The sequence below is a fragment of the Pecten maximus genome, chromosome 19, assembly GCF_902652985.1.
Source record: "Pecten maximus chromosome 19, xPecMax1.1, whole genome shotgun sequence".
NCBI classification, from domain to species: domain Eukaryota; kingdom Metazoa; phylum Mollusca; class Bivalvia; order Pectinida; family Pectinidae; genus Pecten; species Pecten maximus.
Genome location: NC_047033.1, coordinates 5127857 through 5143378, shown reverse-complemented (window position 1 = coordinate 5143378; position 15522 = coordinate 5127857). Strand labels below are relative to the sequence as shown.

Sequence of the window (15522 nt, the reverse complement as noted above, 5' to 3'; positions counted from 1 at the left end):
CTTAGTTTATTGCTCACAGTTGCTTGGTTACAGTTATTGTCAATATAGACTCCCAAAGGACTAATGAGACGGCGGTTTTAATTGGTCATCCGATTGATCAATGGGGGCGATCTCAAAGGTCAATATCCATGTGCGTATCCCCTGGAGTTGTGCTGTCGACAGCCATTGCAGTAAATCTGTTTGTTAATAAATCATTTGTTTATACCATTAGTTGATAAAAGCGTATTTGATCATTCTCTTAATTGCATGCATTCACATGACTGAATATCATAACATAAACACGTGGAGGTTACGGTAACCTTCACTAATGTAAACAATGGTGGACATAAATCGTGACACAGCAAACATAAATTTTGCTGGCGGAGACAATTTACCTGTTAGAGTCAATATAATTCGTTTAACAAATGGAAATATCATTACATTAGTTCATACATCACAAATATATTATACAATTATACAGTAGATGCATAGGAGACATTTCGTTTCCGGTCGACCTCATAATTCCAGACTGTTACAGTGAGGTATTACCACACTCAAATGATGACTTGATAATACAGTAGTAAAACGGTATCAACATACATGTAAATGGCGGTTTTATATAATACAGGTGTGTTGCATCAATTTTGAATACACTCATTAATAGCCGTTATCGGGTATGACCCATCAAAAAGTCTTGAAGGCTAAATTTCAAATGGGGACCAAAATATTGCTTATAAGTTTGTTTGTTTGTTAAGACCATAAGGTACTCCAAAAGCCAAGGTTTTATTCAAACGGTGTCAAGAAAAGAAATGGTCTATCAAAGATCTTTTTATGCTGTTATTATGCTAACGCATAATGTGATCGGGTAGTATGGTTAGCAACGTATCTGCCTTCCTTTTATAGGATCAGATTTTGACTTCTTGATCGGACGTTAAAGGGGTCACATGCATGATCACGTCAGTTTTGTCCAGATAAAACGATAAGACTTCCTCCTCCCATTTCTTCCCTCCATCTAGACCACAAAATAACTTTGATATATACGATATACTCCATGGTATATGTTACAATTACAATGTAAATTTTTCATTGGTACTTATTTATTTATATTTTTATCAAGTTAATTTATTTCAAAATAATCAAAACTAAATTACCTGATAACAGACATACCCCTTAATGTTTCCTCTGCGTTTGCTCCAAACATGGGGGGAAAGCAATTCATTTTTCAATATGGCTGAGATAAATAGACCTCACCCAATCATATGAGTACAGTTAAACATTGAAGTTAAATGCTTTTTTTTATAAAAAAAAAAAAGATTCATAATCATGAAATGATTGTTTCAACAAGATTTTATTTACCATAAGTTCAAGGTCGATTCCCAATACTGTTTGCAATATAAAGTTCACATGCGTGTTACTGTAAAAACGATGTATGGTTAGAGGAACATATGTTACTCGTTAGACAGAATTGATATTGAAATGAAAGCCGTGAATTGAATCTGAAGGTTCAACTTAAACTCCTTTAAAGCGTTTTTACTATTCCGCCAGGACTATGAAACTAGCAAATACAGTAGTTCCAATAACAACACAGTCACTAACTAATATACCGTAAACGTTTTTAATTTTGTGCTTTCAAATTTAAGCGCAAAGTAAAATTAAAACAGATAAGCGGAATGATGAATTAGCGAACCAACAATGGTTGCCATAGAAACCAAAGTAGATAAACTACAATTGGCGCATTCATAATTTAGCGCAATTTTTCTTGTGCCAAAAAGGCTAAATAAAATTACCACTAAAATATGAACGTTTACAGTATCGTATGTCCTGGAACACTTTGTCAAAAGTTGCTTCCCCTTGACTATTTCAGAATTTATAGCGCTGTGTACTTTTCCTAAATAACTTTTTGTGTTTATTTTTTAACAATTTTCAAACTTTTAGGTAAATTGTGTCCATAAGAACTCCTGCGTGAGGACACAATATTGGTCGGGATGGTTGGGGGCTGTAGTTCTGGTTCTATATGTATATATATATTTGTATCATAAGAATAAATATTCTCTAACGATGAAAAATATGCATTTGAAATAATAAACGATAGCTGGTTAAATATATCTAATTTTGCAGACAGTTCGGCTTTTTCATCGAAACATCTAGAGCATCCTCTAAAGGACAGCACCTGTTTAAAAGGTTCAATATTAATAAAAAGCGATATACACAACATATACACGCATTAACGCATCACGCTCTGAAATTCAACAAGAAAGATATTAACAGGAATTGTAGCCATCAGAAATGAAGGTATTTCATATCAAAACACTGGAGGTCAATATATTACAAGCATGATCACTAGTTAAAAATGGGTAATAGAGACCGGAATAACATTACACACATTCATATCGTGTTCTTTGATCCATTCATGCATGCATTCCTAATAACATGATTTACATTTCATTTCTATTTTATGTTTAATAAGGCTTTGAAAGATATTGAAAGTGGCACTGGAGATGAAAATCGCTCTCATCACGATCGCTGAACGAAGTCGTATGACATCATAAGTCTGATTCAAAGTAATTAAAATATTCCGTGAAACAGGTTTTCTTGTACTTGAACATGTTATAAGAAAAAAACGCCTGTGGAAGTGATGTTGTAGATACAGTAGATGCGACCGAATAGTGAAATACACTAAATACGGTTGTTTACGCCACTCTACGCATTGTTGGTGGCGCTAGGGACGTCAAACCGCAGTAGGACAGCATACAGCAGTTCAGTCTTTCTACGAATTGATAGTGGTGCGAGGGACATCATACAGCCGTTTCGTCCTTCTACGAATTGATAGTGGTGCTAGGGACATCATACAGCAGTTTCGTCCTTCTACGAATTGTTGGTAGTGCTAGGGACATCATACAGCCGTTTCGTCCTTCTACGAATTGTTGGTAGTGGTAGGAAAAAGTGTTGAAATCTAGGAGGAAAGTCGGCAAAATAAAAACATAGTTTATGCCTTCTTGTCGGAATGGCCGACGTGTCGATGTATGTGGTATTGTATGACTAATGCATTTACAGCGAAATCCTATAAATGCCGCGATACTCTTATATTATGTCTTCGTCCTGTCAGGTTCTCTCCCTGTTATAAACATATATCGATCTGAGATCTGACAGACGCTTGTGTAGTATATAGTGATGATTACATTACATGGTTGAAAAGTATATATCAAGTTATCGAGAGAGAGAGAGAGAGAGAGAGAGAGAGAGAGAGAGAGAGAGAGTGCTATCAACATGTAAATGAAATCGTTAATGCAAGGGAGAAAAAAACATGGAACACCAAAATGATAAGTCAAAGTCGATTAAACGAATGTAAAAACTGAACAAAATACTCTTGAAAAAAAGTACAAGGAATTGAGACAAGGTATTGCGGAAGAGTAAGCCAACTTTTACAAATTTACATAGAGGTCCCTTACAAAGACAATAAGACCTGGTGGTCCAGAGGAAGGGGAGCATATTTTGTGACAACAGTCACATAATCTAAGACAAATCTGGTATGTCTTATTCTCAAAATATGAAGCGGGATGGTAACAACGAGAATCACTAGACATACCAATGAACACCAAATGGAATCAGCAGCTACACTTTCCAAACTAAATGATCATTATCGTAAGCATAAATGTTTAGCAACGACAGTATCAACACTGCAGTTTATAGAATAACTTATCTAGCTGATAAACCTGAAGTATATTGCTGCTTATAGAATCAAATCAAATAGTCAGGAAACCGCTAAGAGCTGTGGTTCTCAAATACCGATTTCATACTGTAAACGTTGAAATTTACGCGAGGGGGAAATTTACACTAATTACGTGGACTCATTTTTTTCGCGAAAATTTCCCCCGCGCGTATTATTTTGATATCAATTTGCGTAATCTTTGAACTACAAGCGAAAGTGGATCGATCGCGAATATACCCCCACGCGTATAGCTTACATAATGAAATCGCGAAATTAACCCCCCGCGAAAATAATCACGTTTACAGTATGCTTTAAATGCTCAGCTAACGGTCCCTTTTTGACAACTGATCATTATAGTGGCCAACCTTTAAAGTAATGCAACAAATGTTTGGGATTTCATATCAGGAAAAAAAAATTGGAATGTTGTAAGTCTGCATTGAAATATATTCTATAGAAATGGCTATAAAAAGTGACCGGGGTATGTAATTTAAGATTGGAAATTTGAATTTCAGGTTTTTGGAAGTGAATTAATATAAACACTAAGCAAATGGGATTTGTTTTCAGTTTTTTTTTTTTAAACTATATTTAACTATTGACTACTGTATAAACTAGCCGTTTTTTAGGTAAACAATACCGCATGGAATACGTAATGCAGGAATGTTTGTAACGAAAAGCTTTTTGTAGAGCTATCATTGTTACAGTAAAATGAATTTAATTCTAGTTTTTGCATTACAAACGAGATAAAAAAAAATGTATTTATTTTAACAAGAATTTGTAACATAGAGGTTTTAAATATGTCTCCAGGCAAAGAGAACAATTATCCCACGGGCCTTTCCACTGTAAGAAGCAAGCTTGACTTCGAGCTCTGATATTTTTCTTAAGTGCGTCGACCTTATGAAAATTATTATTATATTTGTTTTTTTACTTTTTCAAAGGATTGAATGTGAAATAAATTTGTGTCATTATTACGGCTTCGATGTCAGTTATGAAATGCAAAACAGAAATAGGTTCGTTAACATTTCTATAAACAAGGTGTGACGGGACAGAAAGGAAAAATCACCTCAGAGGGAAGTAGACACATACCATTGTAAAAGATATCTATTATTTACAGAGTTTAGAGAACCTTTATCTACCCTAGGTAAATACATCATACATAATATTGCAAATATATTACTTAAAAAAGTGTTGAAAAAATAGTCTGTAGATCAAAAAGCATTTCAAGCACCCGACTGTCAAGAAACCAATGCTTCAACGAAGTGTAATATATCAAGTCATACCACAAGCAATGAACTTTGTTTGTTTGTTTTTGTTTAACGTCCTATTAACAGCCAGGGTCATTTAAGGACGTGCCAGGTTTTGGAGATGGAGGAAAGCCGGAGTACCCGGAGAAAAACCACCAGCCTACGGTCAGTACCTGGCAACTGCCCCACGTAGGTTTCGAACTCGCAACTCAGAGGTGGAGGGCTAGTGTTAAAGTGTCGGGACACCTTAACCACTCGGCCACCGCGGCCCCTGAATGAACAACCATCGCCATAAAATGTTCAATTGCATAATGCTACATTGTAAAACATCACATTTTCCCTAATTTTCGACCTCCTTGGTCTTGCTTGGTTAAATGCACATATATATAAATACGTATAATGTGAGAGAAAAATTGAGCTTATTTGACATTGTAGCGTAATTATATACAAATAAAAACAATGACGAGGAAATATATAAGTAAAAAGGTACACATGTATTCCCTCCATAGCATGAATGAGGCTATTAATGTTATGGTCATAGAAATTTGTTTTAAAGTGTGATATATAGCTAAACTTATAGAAATATGAAAAGATATATTGTATTAAAACATAGGTATAAGCTTGATACACTCACAATGAAACTTGGTTAAATATCATTGATCTGTCTAGTCCATATTTCCCGGTACCGTGTGGTTTATTTCGAACTTTTTGGTGAAATAGATTACTTTGCCTTTCAATGTTATATATTTGATTTACAATATGGTATTTAGACAGAGTTGATTGTTGATATATAAGATATATTTTTACATAGAGTGGTACATGTATATACCAAAATTGAATTTTTTGTCATGTATTGATTGTGTGTAGAGTAAGTTATGGTATTTAGACAGAGTTAATTGTTGATATATAAGATATATTTTTACATAGAGTGGTACATGTATATACCAAAATTGAATTTTTTGTCATGTATTGATTGTGTGTAGAGTAAGTTATGGTATTTAGACAGAGTTGATTGTTGATATATACGATATATTTTAACATAGAGTGGTCCAAAAGTGATTTTTTTTATCATGTATTCAATGTGTGTAGAGTAAGTTATAATTCCGCGGTGGCCGAGTGGTTAAGGTGTCCCGACACTTTATCAATAGCCCTTCACTCCAGGCTTACGAGTTCGAAACCTACGTTGGGCAGTTGCCAGGTACTGACCGTAGGCCGGTGGCTTTTCTCCGGGTACTCCGGCTTTCCTCCACCTCCAAAACCTGGCACGTCCTTAAATGGCCCTGGCTGTTAATAGGACGTTAAACAAAAACAAACCAAACCAAACAAACCAAAGTAAGTTATAAAGGAGAAGACGCTAACTCTACCGGAACACCTGGTCTTCTTCTCCTTGTATCTAGGGTCTCCATGTAAATCTAGATTAACATTCTTTTTTCCACTCTTGTGATCAAATTTGAATTCGAATACAATTTTGTTAGTACGTTGGTTAATTTTAGAATTGATTGACTTAACGCCTTGCAATCAAAACAAGAAACCTTACAGATCATGAATGTCCATAATGTCAAACATATGGGAATTACACACTGCACGTTAACAATGAATAATTAAAAGAAATGTCGGTCAGTATTAGTATCTGATAGCGTGCTCTGCTGTCACGTCAAAATTGAATAGGCTACATAGGTAGGCTCATATTATCGATGACATTACATATCAGGTATATTACTCAAAGGTATTGTAATGATACTCGGGTTAAACCGATGTCATGTACAGACAGCAGAGTAGCGAATCAACTGTGACGTTAAAACTGATTTTAATAAAAGCAGGCTCTAGAGTAGTTACAAACTCTGGGGGCAAACTGATGATACTTAAAACAGACTATAGAGTATCAACTGTAAATGTAAACTGATAATACTTGAAACAGACTATAGAGTATCACCTGTAAGGGTAAACTGATGATACTTGAAACAGACTATAGAGTATCAACTGTAAGGGTAAACTGATGATACTTGAAACAGACTATAGAGTATCAACTGTAACGGTAAACTGATGATACTTGAGAAAGACTATAGAGTATCACCTGTAAGGGTAAACTGATGATACTTAAAACAGACTATAGAGTATCACCTGTAAGGGTAAACTGATGATACTTAAAACAGACTATAGAGTATCACCTGTAAGGTAAACTGATGATACTTAAAACAGACTATAGAGTATCAACTGTAAGGGTAAACTGATGATACTTAAAACAGACTATAGAGTATCAACTGTAAATGTAAACTGATAATACTTGAAACAGACTATAGAGTATCAACTGTAAGGGTAAACCGATGATACTTAAAACGGACTCTAGAGTAGCAACTGTGAGGGTAAACCAGTGATATTTGAAACAGACTATATAGTATCATCTGCAAGGGTAAACCGATGATATTTGAAACAGAATTAAAGAGTATCAACTGTAAGGGTAAACTGATGATATTTAAAACAGACTTTAAAGTATCAAATGTGAGGGTAAACTGATGATATTTGAAACAGACTCTAGAGTATCAAATGTTAGGGAAGGTGTTGATACTTAAAAAGACTCTAGAATACCAACTGAATATAAACTGATGATACATGAAACAGACTATAGAATATCAACTATAAGGGTAAACCGATGATACTTGAAACATACTATAGAATATCAACTGTGAGAGTAAACCGATGTTACTTAAACAGTCCCTGGAGTAGCAAATCAACTACCAATGACAAACCACTGATAATTTAAGCAGTCTATTTAATAACAAGTCATGACTGTTAATAGAAATATATTTAAACAAGATTCTTCTGTAGAAAAGAGCAGATCATTATAGCCATATGTAGTGTAGTCACTCAACTTTGACCAATAAACTGCTGATTCAGAATTTCCTTCAACCTGTAAAGTACTTTTAGCAAAGTGTGAATTATTAATTCATAAAGAAATAAATAACCAAGCATAACAATACATATATTTCAATCCATGCACGTGAAATTAGTTTGAATGAATTCATAATCATTTCTATCAGATTCAAACTACTGAAATTGGAGCATACCATGAATAATGAAAAGTACTTGCAATGCAGTTTAATGTTTAACATGTATTTCCAACAAGATAAAATTCCTCAAACGATTAGATTAGGCTGATTTATTATATCATAGTCTATTGCAAGATACTAGTTAATATGGAAGGCATGTTGATGTTTGTTTAAGCAATACAAATACCGTTACAAACATCTGGGTGTTAACAGAACACTGATTTAAGTAATACATTTACCATGACAATGTTGCAATGCTCACTATCCCATACCAGACATCATTTATATGGTGTATGGGTAGTACTATCACGTTATTGTGCTTCCAAAATGTTCTTGGTTGAACATGTTTTTGCTAATATTAGAACAGCATGTTGAATCAATGCCAATTACACCAAAACGACCGTCAATCAAACTCATGGACAATGTCTTAATTTAAACTCTATTAATCAATTTACTGTGATAAGCATCTGTTTGAAAGACAAACTAAATTAATTATTCCACACTAAATAAATTATTTTCCGTACTTTTCACTCCAACTCCTGTTTACGGTTTGGTACACGACTAACTCTAGCTTTCACTGCCCATTTACTGCGTATCTTACCAATTCAATTACCTTATCGCAGACCATAAGATGTCAATTGCAGTGGGGTTTCTAAGGAAACAGCGAATAGGAGGATCAGAGCGATCTGCCTACGCATTCAAATTCGTCATACATACATGTACCTAACACGCATACTGTAGACTAGATACCTAATGGTTTTCCACACTTTGGGATACTTGCATCTGTGACAAGTCCTAGAAGGACGAAAGTGTGGTCGGGTGGCTCAGTGGTAACACACTCGCCTAGGTATGATCCACATGCCCGTGTTCTACCGGAAAATCCGGTTTCTTCCCGCAGTAACACCACCCGCACGTCAATCCGGTGTTGGCACTAAATGACTCAAATTGTCGATGGGTCGTAAAACAATTCAATAGAATACAATACAATACTTCCATCAGGGTCAGCAAGTGTGATTAATAAGATGATTTAATTGTTTTGCGATTGTTGTAAAATGAATAAAAGTTTCCCATATTTTAATGATGAAACAGTTGTATGAGGCAGTTTATGCTAGTTATATTCAAATAATGTTTTCGTGACTTTGTATCTTAACTCACATACTGGTGGTATTCGGGTAGCTTTTTACCTGATGTGAAAGGTAACACTCACTTTTTTTACCTGATCTGAAAGGTAACACTTTATTTTTTTTTTACTTGATGTGAAAGGTAACACTCATGTTTTTTACCTGATCTGAAAGGTAACACTCACAATGTTTACCTGATGTGAAAGCTAACACTCATGTTTTTTACCTGATCTGAAAGGTAACACTCACTTTTTTTACCTCATGTGAAAGGTAACACTCCCAATGTTTACCTGATCTGAAAGGTAACACTCATGTTTTTTACCTGATCTGAAAGGTAACACTCACTTTTTTACCTGATCTGAAAGGTAACACTCCCATTGTTTACCTGATCTGAAAGGTAACACTCACTTTTTTTACCTGATCTGAAAGGTAACACTCACTTTTTTTACCTGATCTGAAAGATAACACTCCCAATGTTTACCTGATCTGAAAGGTAACACTCCCATTGTTTACCTGATCTGAAAGGTAACACTCACATTGTAATATTAGTCAATGTTTGAACAAGTGAGCGTTGTGTAAATCGAATACATTGTAATATAATGATAGCAAAATAATCATTAATTATCTTGACCCCCATTCGTCGGGTGATATCTTTGAATATCTAACATTCGGCAGAGCCTCGAGTTAGACAACCAAGAACACCACCCCTCAAATTCCTCTGTCACCCCCTTAAAGTATTGGTTTTATAGGTCGTTAAGGGTGATGTTCACGAAACGAAAGAGGAACATGTCATACAACATGTAACATGTTAGAGACTACATGTCGTTACGTTAACGATTGGATTAGACGGGAACATTAGTTTAGACTGAAATGTGACAGGGAATCGCACAATGCAACACAAAACCTGAGACAAAAAAATAAGAATATGAGCATGAAAACGACTTTCGGGTCATTTTAAAATGACACTACTCAAGCTTCATAAGCCTTTCACTTCTCTAGTTTAAGTGATTCTGAATATTGTCTCGTAATTTTTGCACATATTAAGATAGAAGGATGCATGTTAAACATTCCCTAATGCATTCAGTGCTACTCGATCGTCACCCGTGCAGGTCCTGAAACCACAAAGGTGTTCCATAGATAGAATACAGGGTGTGTTAAGTAGGGTTGACGGTGCTAGATGTTCACAGCAATCGTGATCTAGATTTTTGTTTCACGAGTTTATTTGACAAGTAATGAGAAAATGGCGTAATGCTAATAACACAATGGGGACTTCTTGTCAACCTGGCTTTTAGGTAATGGAAATGCAATACAAAATATCATGTTTTCGTTGATATCTTAATGTTCTTACAATTCTACATTACTCTACAAAAGTTTTGATTTTAAGAGTATGACGCGCAAACATAATGAAAAATTGTCAAATTTCATTTCAGGGTTTTAATGCGCGTGGAAGAATTAACTGAGCATTTAGCAGACCACCCTGAAATTGCAGAGGCCTTGATTCGGAAGTTCGTAGACAAAAATGGTATGTTCCTGCAAAAGTTATTTCAAACGGGAGTAGGTTACAAGCATTGCATTATTGCAATTTATTGTTATAAAACATGCAAAGTTGGTCAAATCCTTTCTTTTGAAGCCCGTGTGTTATTTATTTATTTCATTCTGAGATTTTACAAGGAACATTTACATGATGTTTTTCAAATCTCATTGATATGTTTTATATAATGGTGAGAGATAAATAATGATAATGTAATACAAAGATCACATTGTAGTCATGAATATATACGTAATATCTTTAAGAAATATTAATGCTGTAAGCGAGCATATTTGTATTGCATTGAAAGACTTACGTTAAATAATACGTATTGCGCTTATTTCGCTTCTGTTTTTTTTTTTTTTTTTTTACGCCAAGTATTATGGATGCGCAAAACCATTGTTTCAATTAAGTTAAGCGCTTAACTTTTTAGTGCGCCAAAACAAAGCAAGCTTTGATATAGCTAGTTAGGTCGAGGATTGTGTAGAAACGTTCAAACACAATGGTCTAAATAAGTTTTTAAAAACGTCAAACCATATTTACCAGCATATTTCAACTTACTGAAAAATGACGAAGTGTACAATTTCATTCTAACAGGTGACGGAGTGGTGACAACAGAAGAGCTGCTCGGTAAACCAGAAGTATAGCACTCCCACAAATAGAGGGATCATGTCACAGGACGTGACAAAAAGTATCCCTCTAAGTGGTCAGGATTGCGATGTATATTATATATATTCATTGCAAAAACAGAAGTTACGGATTTCGGTGGGAAAAACAAAGTTATTTATATATTGTAGCCCTACCTGGCAGCATAATGTAATCAGATTGATGTGAAAGAAGGAAATCAGAAAAAAAAAGTTTACATAAGGTCGGTTATCAATCGACAATGATAAACGTGTACAAAGGTAAATTGCTTCTCTTGAGACAACTAAAGACATGAAAACAGAAGAATTCAATATGGGCATGAGTGGATTTGAATTTATCTCCAATTTCGACGGAACAGTGGTTTCCTTTTTTGCAAAACTGTTTTGTTTTTTTCTTCTTTTTTTCTCCCCCTTTTTTCATCAAATTTACTGTTAAAAATGGTTGAAAATACTGATTGATGACTTTGATAACACGCAAGTAAAAGAACTGAAGTAAACTTAATTTTGATTATATATATATAAGTGGTCAGACTGTGAACATGAACAAATGCAACTAGGACTAATATTTTCTCCTTCAAATGGAATACTCGGATCGATTGCCTTCATCTCCAGAACATATCCGGAAAATGCTTAGTTGGTGTGTTCCTGAATGTTCCTGACCATTTCTGACAATAATCTTGAGCTGTCTTTACCTAATCACTATATGTGTTCAGCATGTGACAGTTATATAGTCAAGTTCTTCGCCATGACTGACAAAAACTATATAAAACACAGTCTACAAATTATGTATTATTAAGTTATATCTGATTTACACTACACTTAACATTGCTTCATGGCTACGTTACTACCATTAAATGAAAAGGGAATGTTTCCCAGCGGCAACTTATTTTTTACTTGCATGCTGCGTTCTAGTCTTGTTTTTAAATAATTACATTAAATAATGATATGTCAACGCCTAATTGGTGTTTTAGGGGCAAAGTCTGATATTTTTGTTCGCAAATTTGATTACCTATTCATTTATAGAAGAAGCCCTAATCGAACAGCGTCTATTGTGCCGACATCTGTTGGGCTACAGAATCCATGTTTTTGATTGCAAAAGACCGTCAACCTTTCTCCAATATGCGGTTTGTTTTAGCTCTAGTGGCCGGCCTTATATTTGGTTGTTACGTGCATTCAAGGATAAATCATTCTTGTTTTTCATAAATACCATTTGGATGTTATATCGTTACAGAAGCCCTATCATTTTTGTCTTATTTTTGAAGCCTAACAATTCTGCAGAATCATCCATTGCCGCTGCAGACATTTACTAGCGTGAGATATAAAACTCAATTATGCGGATTTCAGGGATAGAACATTTGGTTATACCACAAGAAGACACCCTATAAATGTAGCTTAAATACATTTATGCTGGGAACGACAAAAAGTTTACAATGCGATAACATATTAGCATTGTATCTTGTTGAATCGCCCGTCATTGAAATATAAATATTCAAATTATGTGAATACACAGTACAGTTGAAGGTAGTGCTAATAGTGACAACAAATAAATAAATAATCAAGGGGAAATCCGTTATGGACAGGCTTCATAACAGCGTAATGAAAAAAGGAAATCAATCACGGTCAATATTGGAAATAAGCCACACTTATAAATAAGCCTGTCCCGAAAATAGGGCTATCCCGAAAACAGGCCTGTCTCGAAATTAAGCCTGTCCCGAAAATAGACCTGTCTCGAAAATAAGCCCGAAATTAAGCCTGCCCCGAAAATAAGACTGTCCTGAAAATAAGCCTGTCCCGAACATAAGCCTGTTCCAAAATATAGGCTTATATTTTTGTCAATATCTTTGTTTTCACATCTACACCGCACACACTTTCCAGCGATTAATATCTTGAAATAAGCCATGCTGCTGCTTATTTACTGGGTTTCAGCTTATATTGATAGCAAATCTTTTTCGCGTTCATACATAAGTTTTTGTCGTCATATGTATCAAACTAATTGCAAAAACTAATGTATTGGTTTACAGGAAAATAAGGTACTTATTCAAAATAGACCTGTATGTGAGTGGTTATGAACGATGTGTAGTGGTAGCATCAAAATATCAATAGGATTTTTGTCATTTTAAATACACTATCTACGTCGTGGCTTCGATGGCAATTTTGAATTACAGTGTATACTTTTCATAGTTAAATGCGATATATCAAAATGCATTTTCTTAACAGACGGTTTACTTAGAAGCCGGTCTTTATTTTGATTTTGAAGCATTATTCACTAAATATTACTACCACTATCAGAAAGTATTTTTTAGATATCTGAATTCGCGATTCAGGCTCATTCCAATACTGATTGGAATCTTATAAACGTAGAGATTATTTAAAGAGATCGTATATTCCAGAAAGTGTCCTTAAATGAGCCATCGTATGAAAACAAAATAATTAACGATATGATTTCGTTTTTCATCCATGGACCATATAGATGTCGTGTAATTTGCAAAATGTACTTAAAGACAAAAGATGTCGTGTACTCTTAGACAAAGCTTTATCGTTAATCGCTCATGTCTATATATATACTTGTATCCATCTGACAGTATTCACCATGACAAATAGAATGTAGGGGGAACAATGTCACTTAGTAAATTAGAAAATAGAACAAGCAAACATAGACCATTAATATATCATACAATGAAACTGATTTTGGCACCAGAAACGTTTTCGTTGGATCGCCTAAATCAATAACAAACAAAAACGCCATGTCACAGTTCATATAGATAATGAAACGTTCGACGTCCATGAAAAGAGAAGGTATTTGGCAGACAAACATTTGTAAAAAGATTTCCTCGATATTTTTTTATATGAATCAAATCGCTTCACATCTTGCACTATTATAACATATTATTAAATGAGACGGGTGGTGACGTAAGAGTTCATTCAAATTGGCTCATAAATATATATGAATATTATATATATACATACATAATAAAATTGTTAAGTATGATCCATACAGGCGAAGTAATACATAAAGAAAAATAACAATTTGCTAACATAGTAACCCAAATGACGAAGGAAGACAATTTTATGACTCGTGCCCTGACCAGGCCTCGAACTCACGACCTTAAGCACCTAATCGTACCGCTGCGCCACATTCACGTTCTTTAAAAAAAAAAAACGTACCAATGACGCAGTGACGGTCGGCCCGATACCCTGACGTGATTATTGTGACAAATGGTCTATTTGATAATATGAATATCTGGCTCGCAATGTATATACATTTGTAAAAACAGTAATCAATCGTTGATAAAATATTGGTATCAACATCTAAAACAATCATTAACATCCCTTCATCTATAAAACATCATAACAGTTGATCTGTATAGATTTCGAGTATTTCCTCAATATGATATTGCATTTTCGTTATCATGTCAATAGTATGGGTTGTTTTCCCTAGATATGTAAAGTGTTTCACGTGAGGATATGCATACAAACTTGCACATTTTCATATAGCGAGGCGGCTTTGTTTGTTATAGAACAAGGGAAGGATGTGCTTTTAGTAATGTAAACAAACAAAATTGGTGGTTTTAACTAAATATACAGACACAAAACAGACTTAAACAAACATGTCCTGTTGCAATGATGTTGCATCGTTTGGATACGTAATCTTCGTTATTTCATATGTAATGCCGACCTATGGGTGTGGAATAGCACATCTGATAAGAAATATATAGCGTCTACTACGCATATGAACTCTGTATTAGTCGTAAGGGATATGTTATTTAAACAATTTTAACAACAAATCATTTTTAAAGAGGCTTGCCCGCAGAGAGATCAGAAAAATTGGCTAATAGAAAAAGATTTGTTTTACACATGACAGATTGTTGGAATTGTTGAGTTTTTCATTTTATTTTCCTTATAAAACGCTGAAAAGTGATATTAAAACCTCATTTTTAAATATTATTTATTTAATCGCAACCCGCAATAAGTCCCCGCTATAAAGTGGAGTCTAATTTGATTGACACATCAAAGAAACGTGCACAGTGATAACTTCAAAGGCAGCGGCGATTTACAAAGAAGATTTGCCGTTATATTCCATACATTTCCCTCTCAGGTTGAGTTTTAAAACGTCTTTTAATACATATTCTGTAATTGTTTTCAAGAAATAAAGTCGGAAAGCCTATAATTTTGTCACATAGAAACGTGTACTGAAGTTTATTTAGTGATCGGAGATGTGCCGTTTACCGGTCCGTCTGCGGGTAAGCCTCTTT

General features: G+C 34.6%; 1 protein-coding gene across 2 annotated transcripts in view; it reads left to right on the top strand.

Moving 5' to 3' along the window:
* LOC117317813 (allatotropins-like) overlaps positions 1-12168 on the top strand; it is a 53896-nt gene extending 41728 nt beyond the window's left edge. For both annotated transcript variants that reach the window (XM_033872755.1, XM_033872754.1), the window contains exons 3-4: positions 10528-10619; positions 11223-12168. In XM_033872755.1, coding sequence (XP_033728646.1) covers positions 10528-10619; positions 11223-11272 — 142 coding nt within the window. In that variant the 3' untranslated portion in view covers positions 11273-12168. The remainder of the gene's footprint in view (positions 1-10527; positions 10620-11222) is intronic.
* Positions 12169-15522: the final 3354 nt, after the last annotated feature.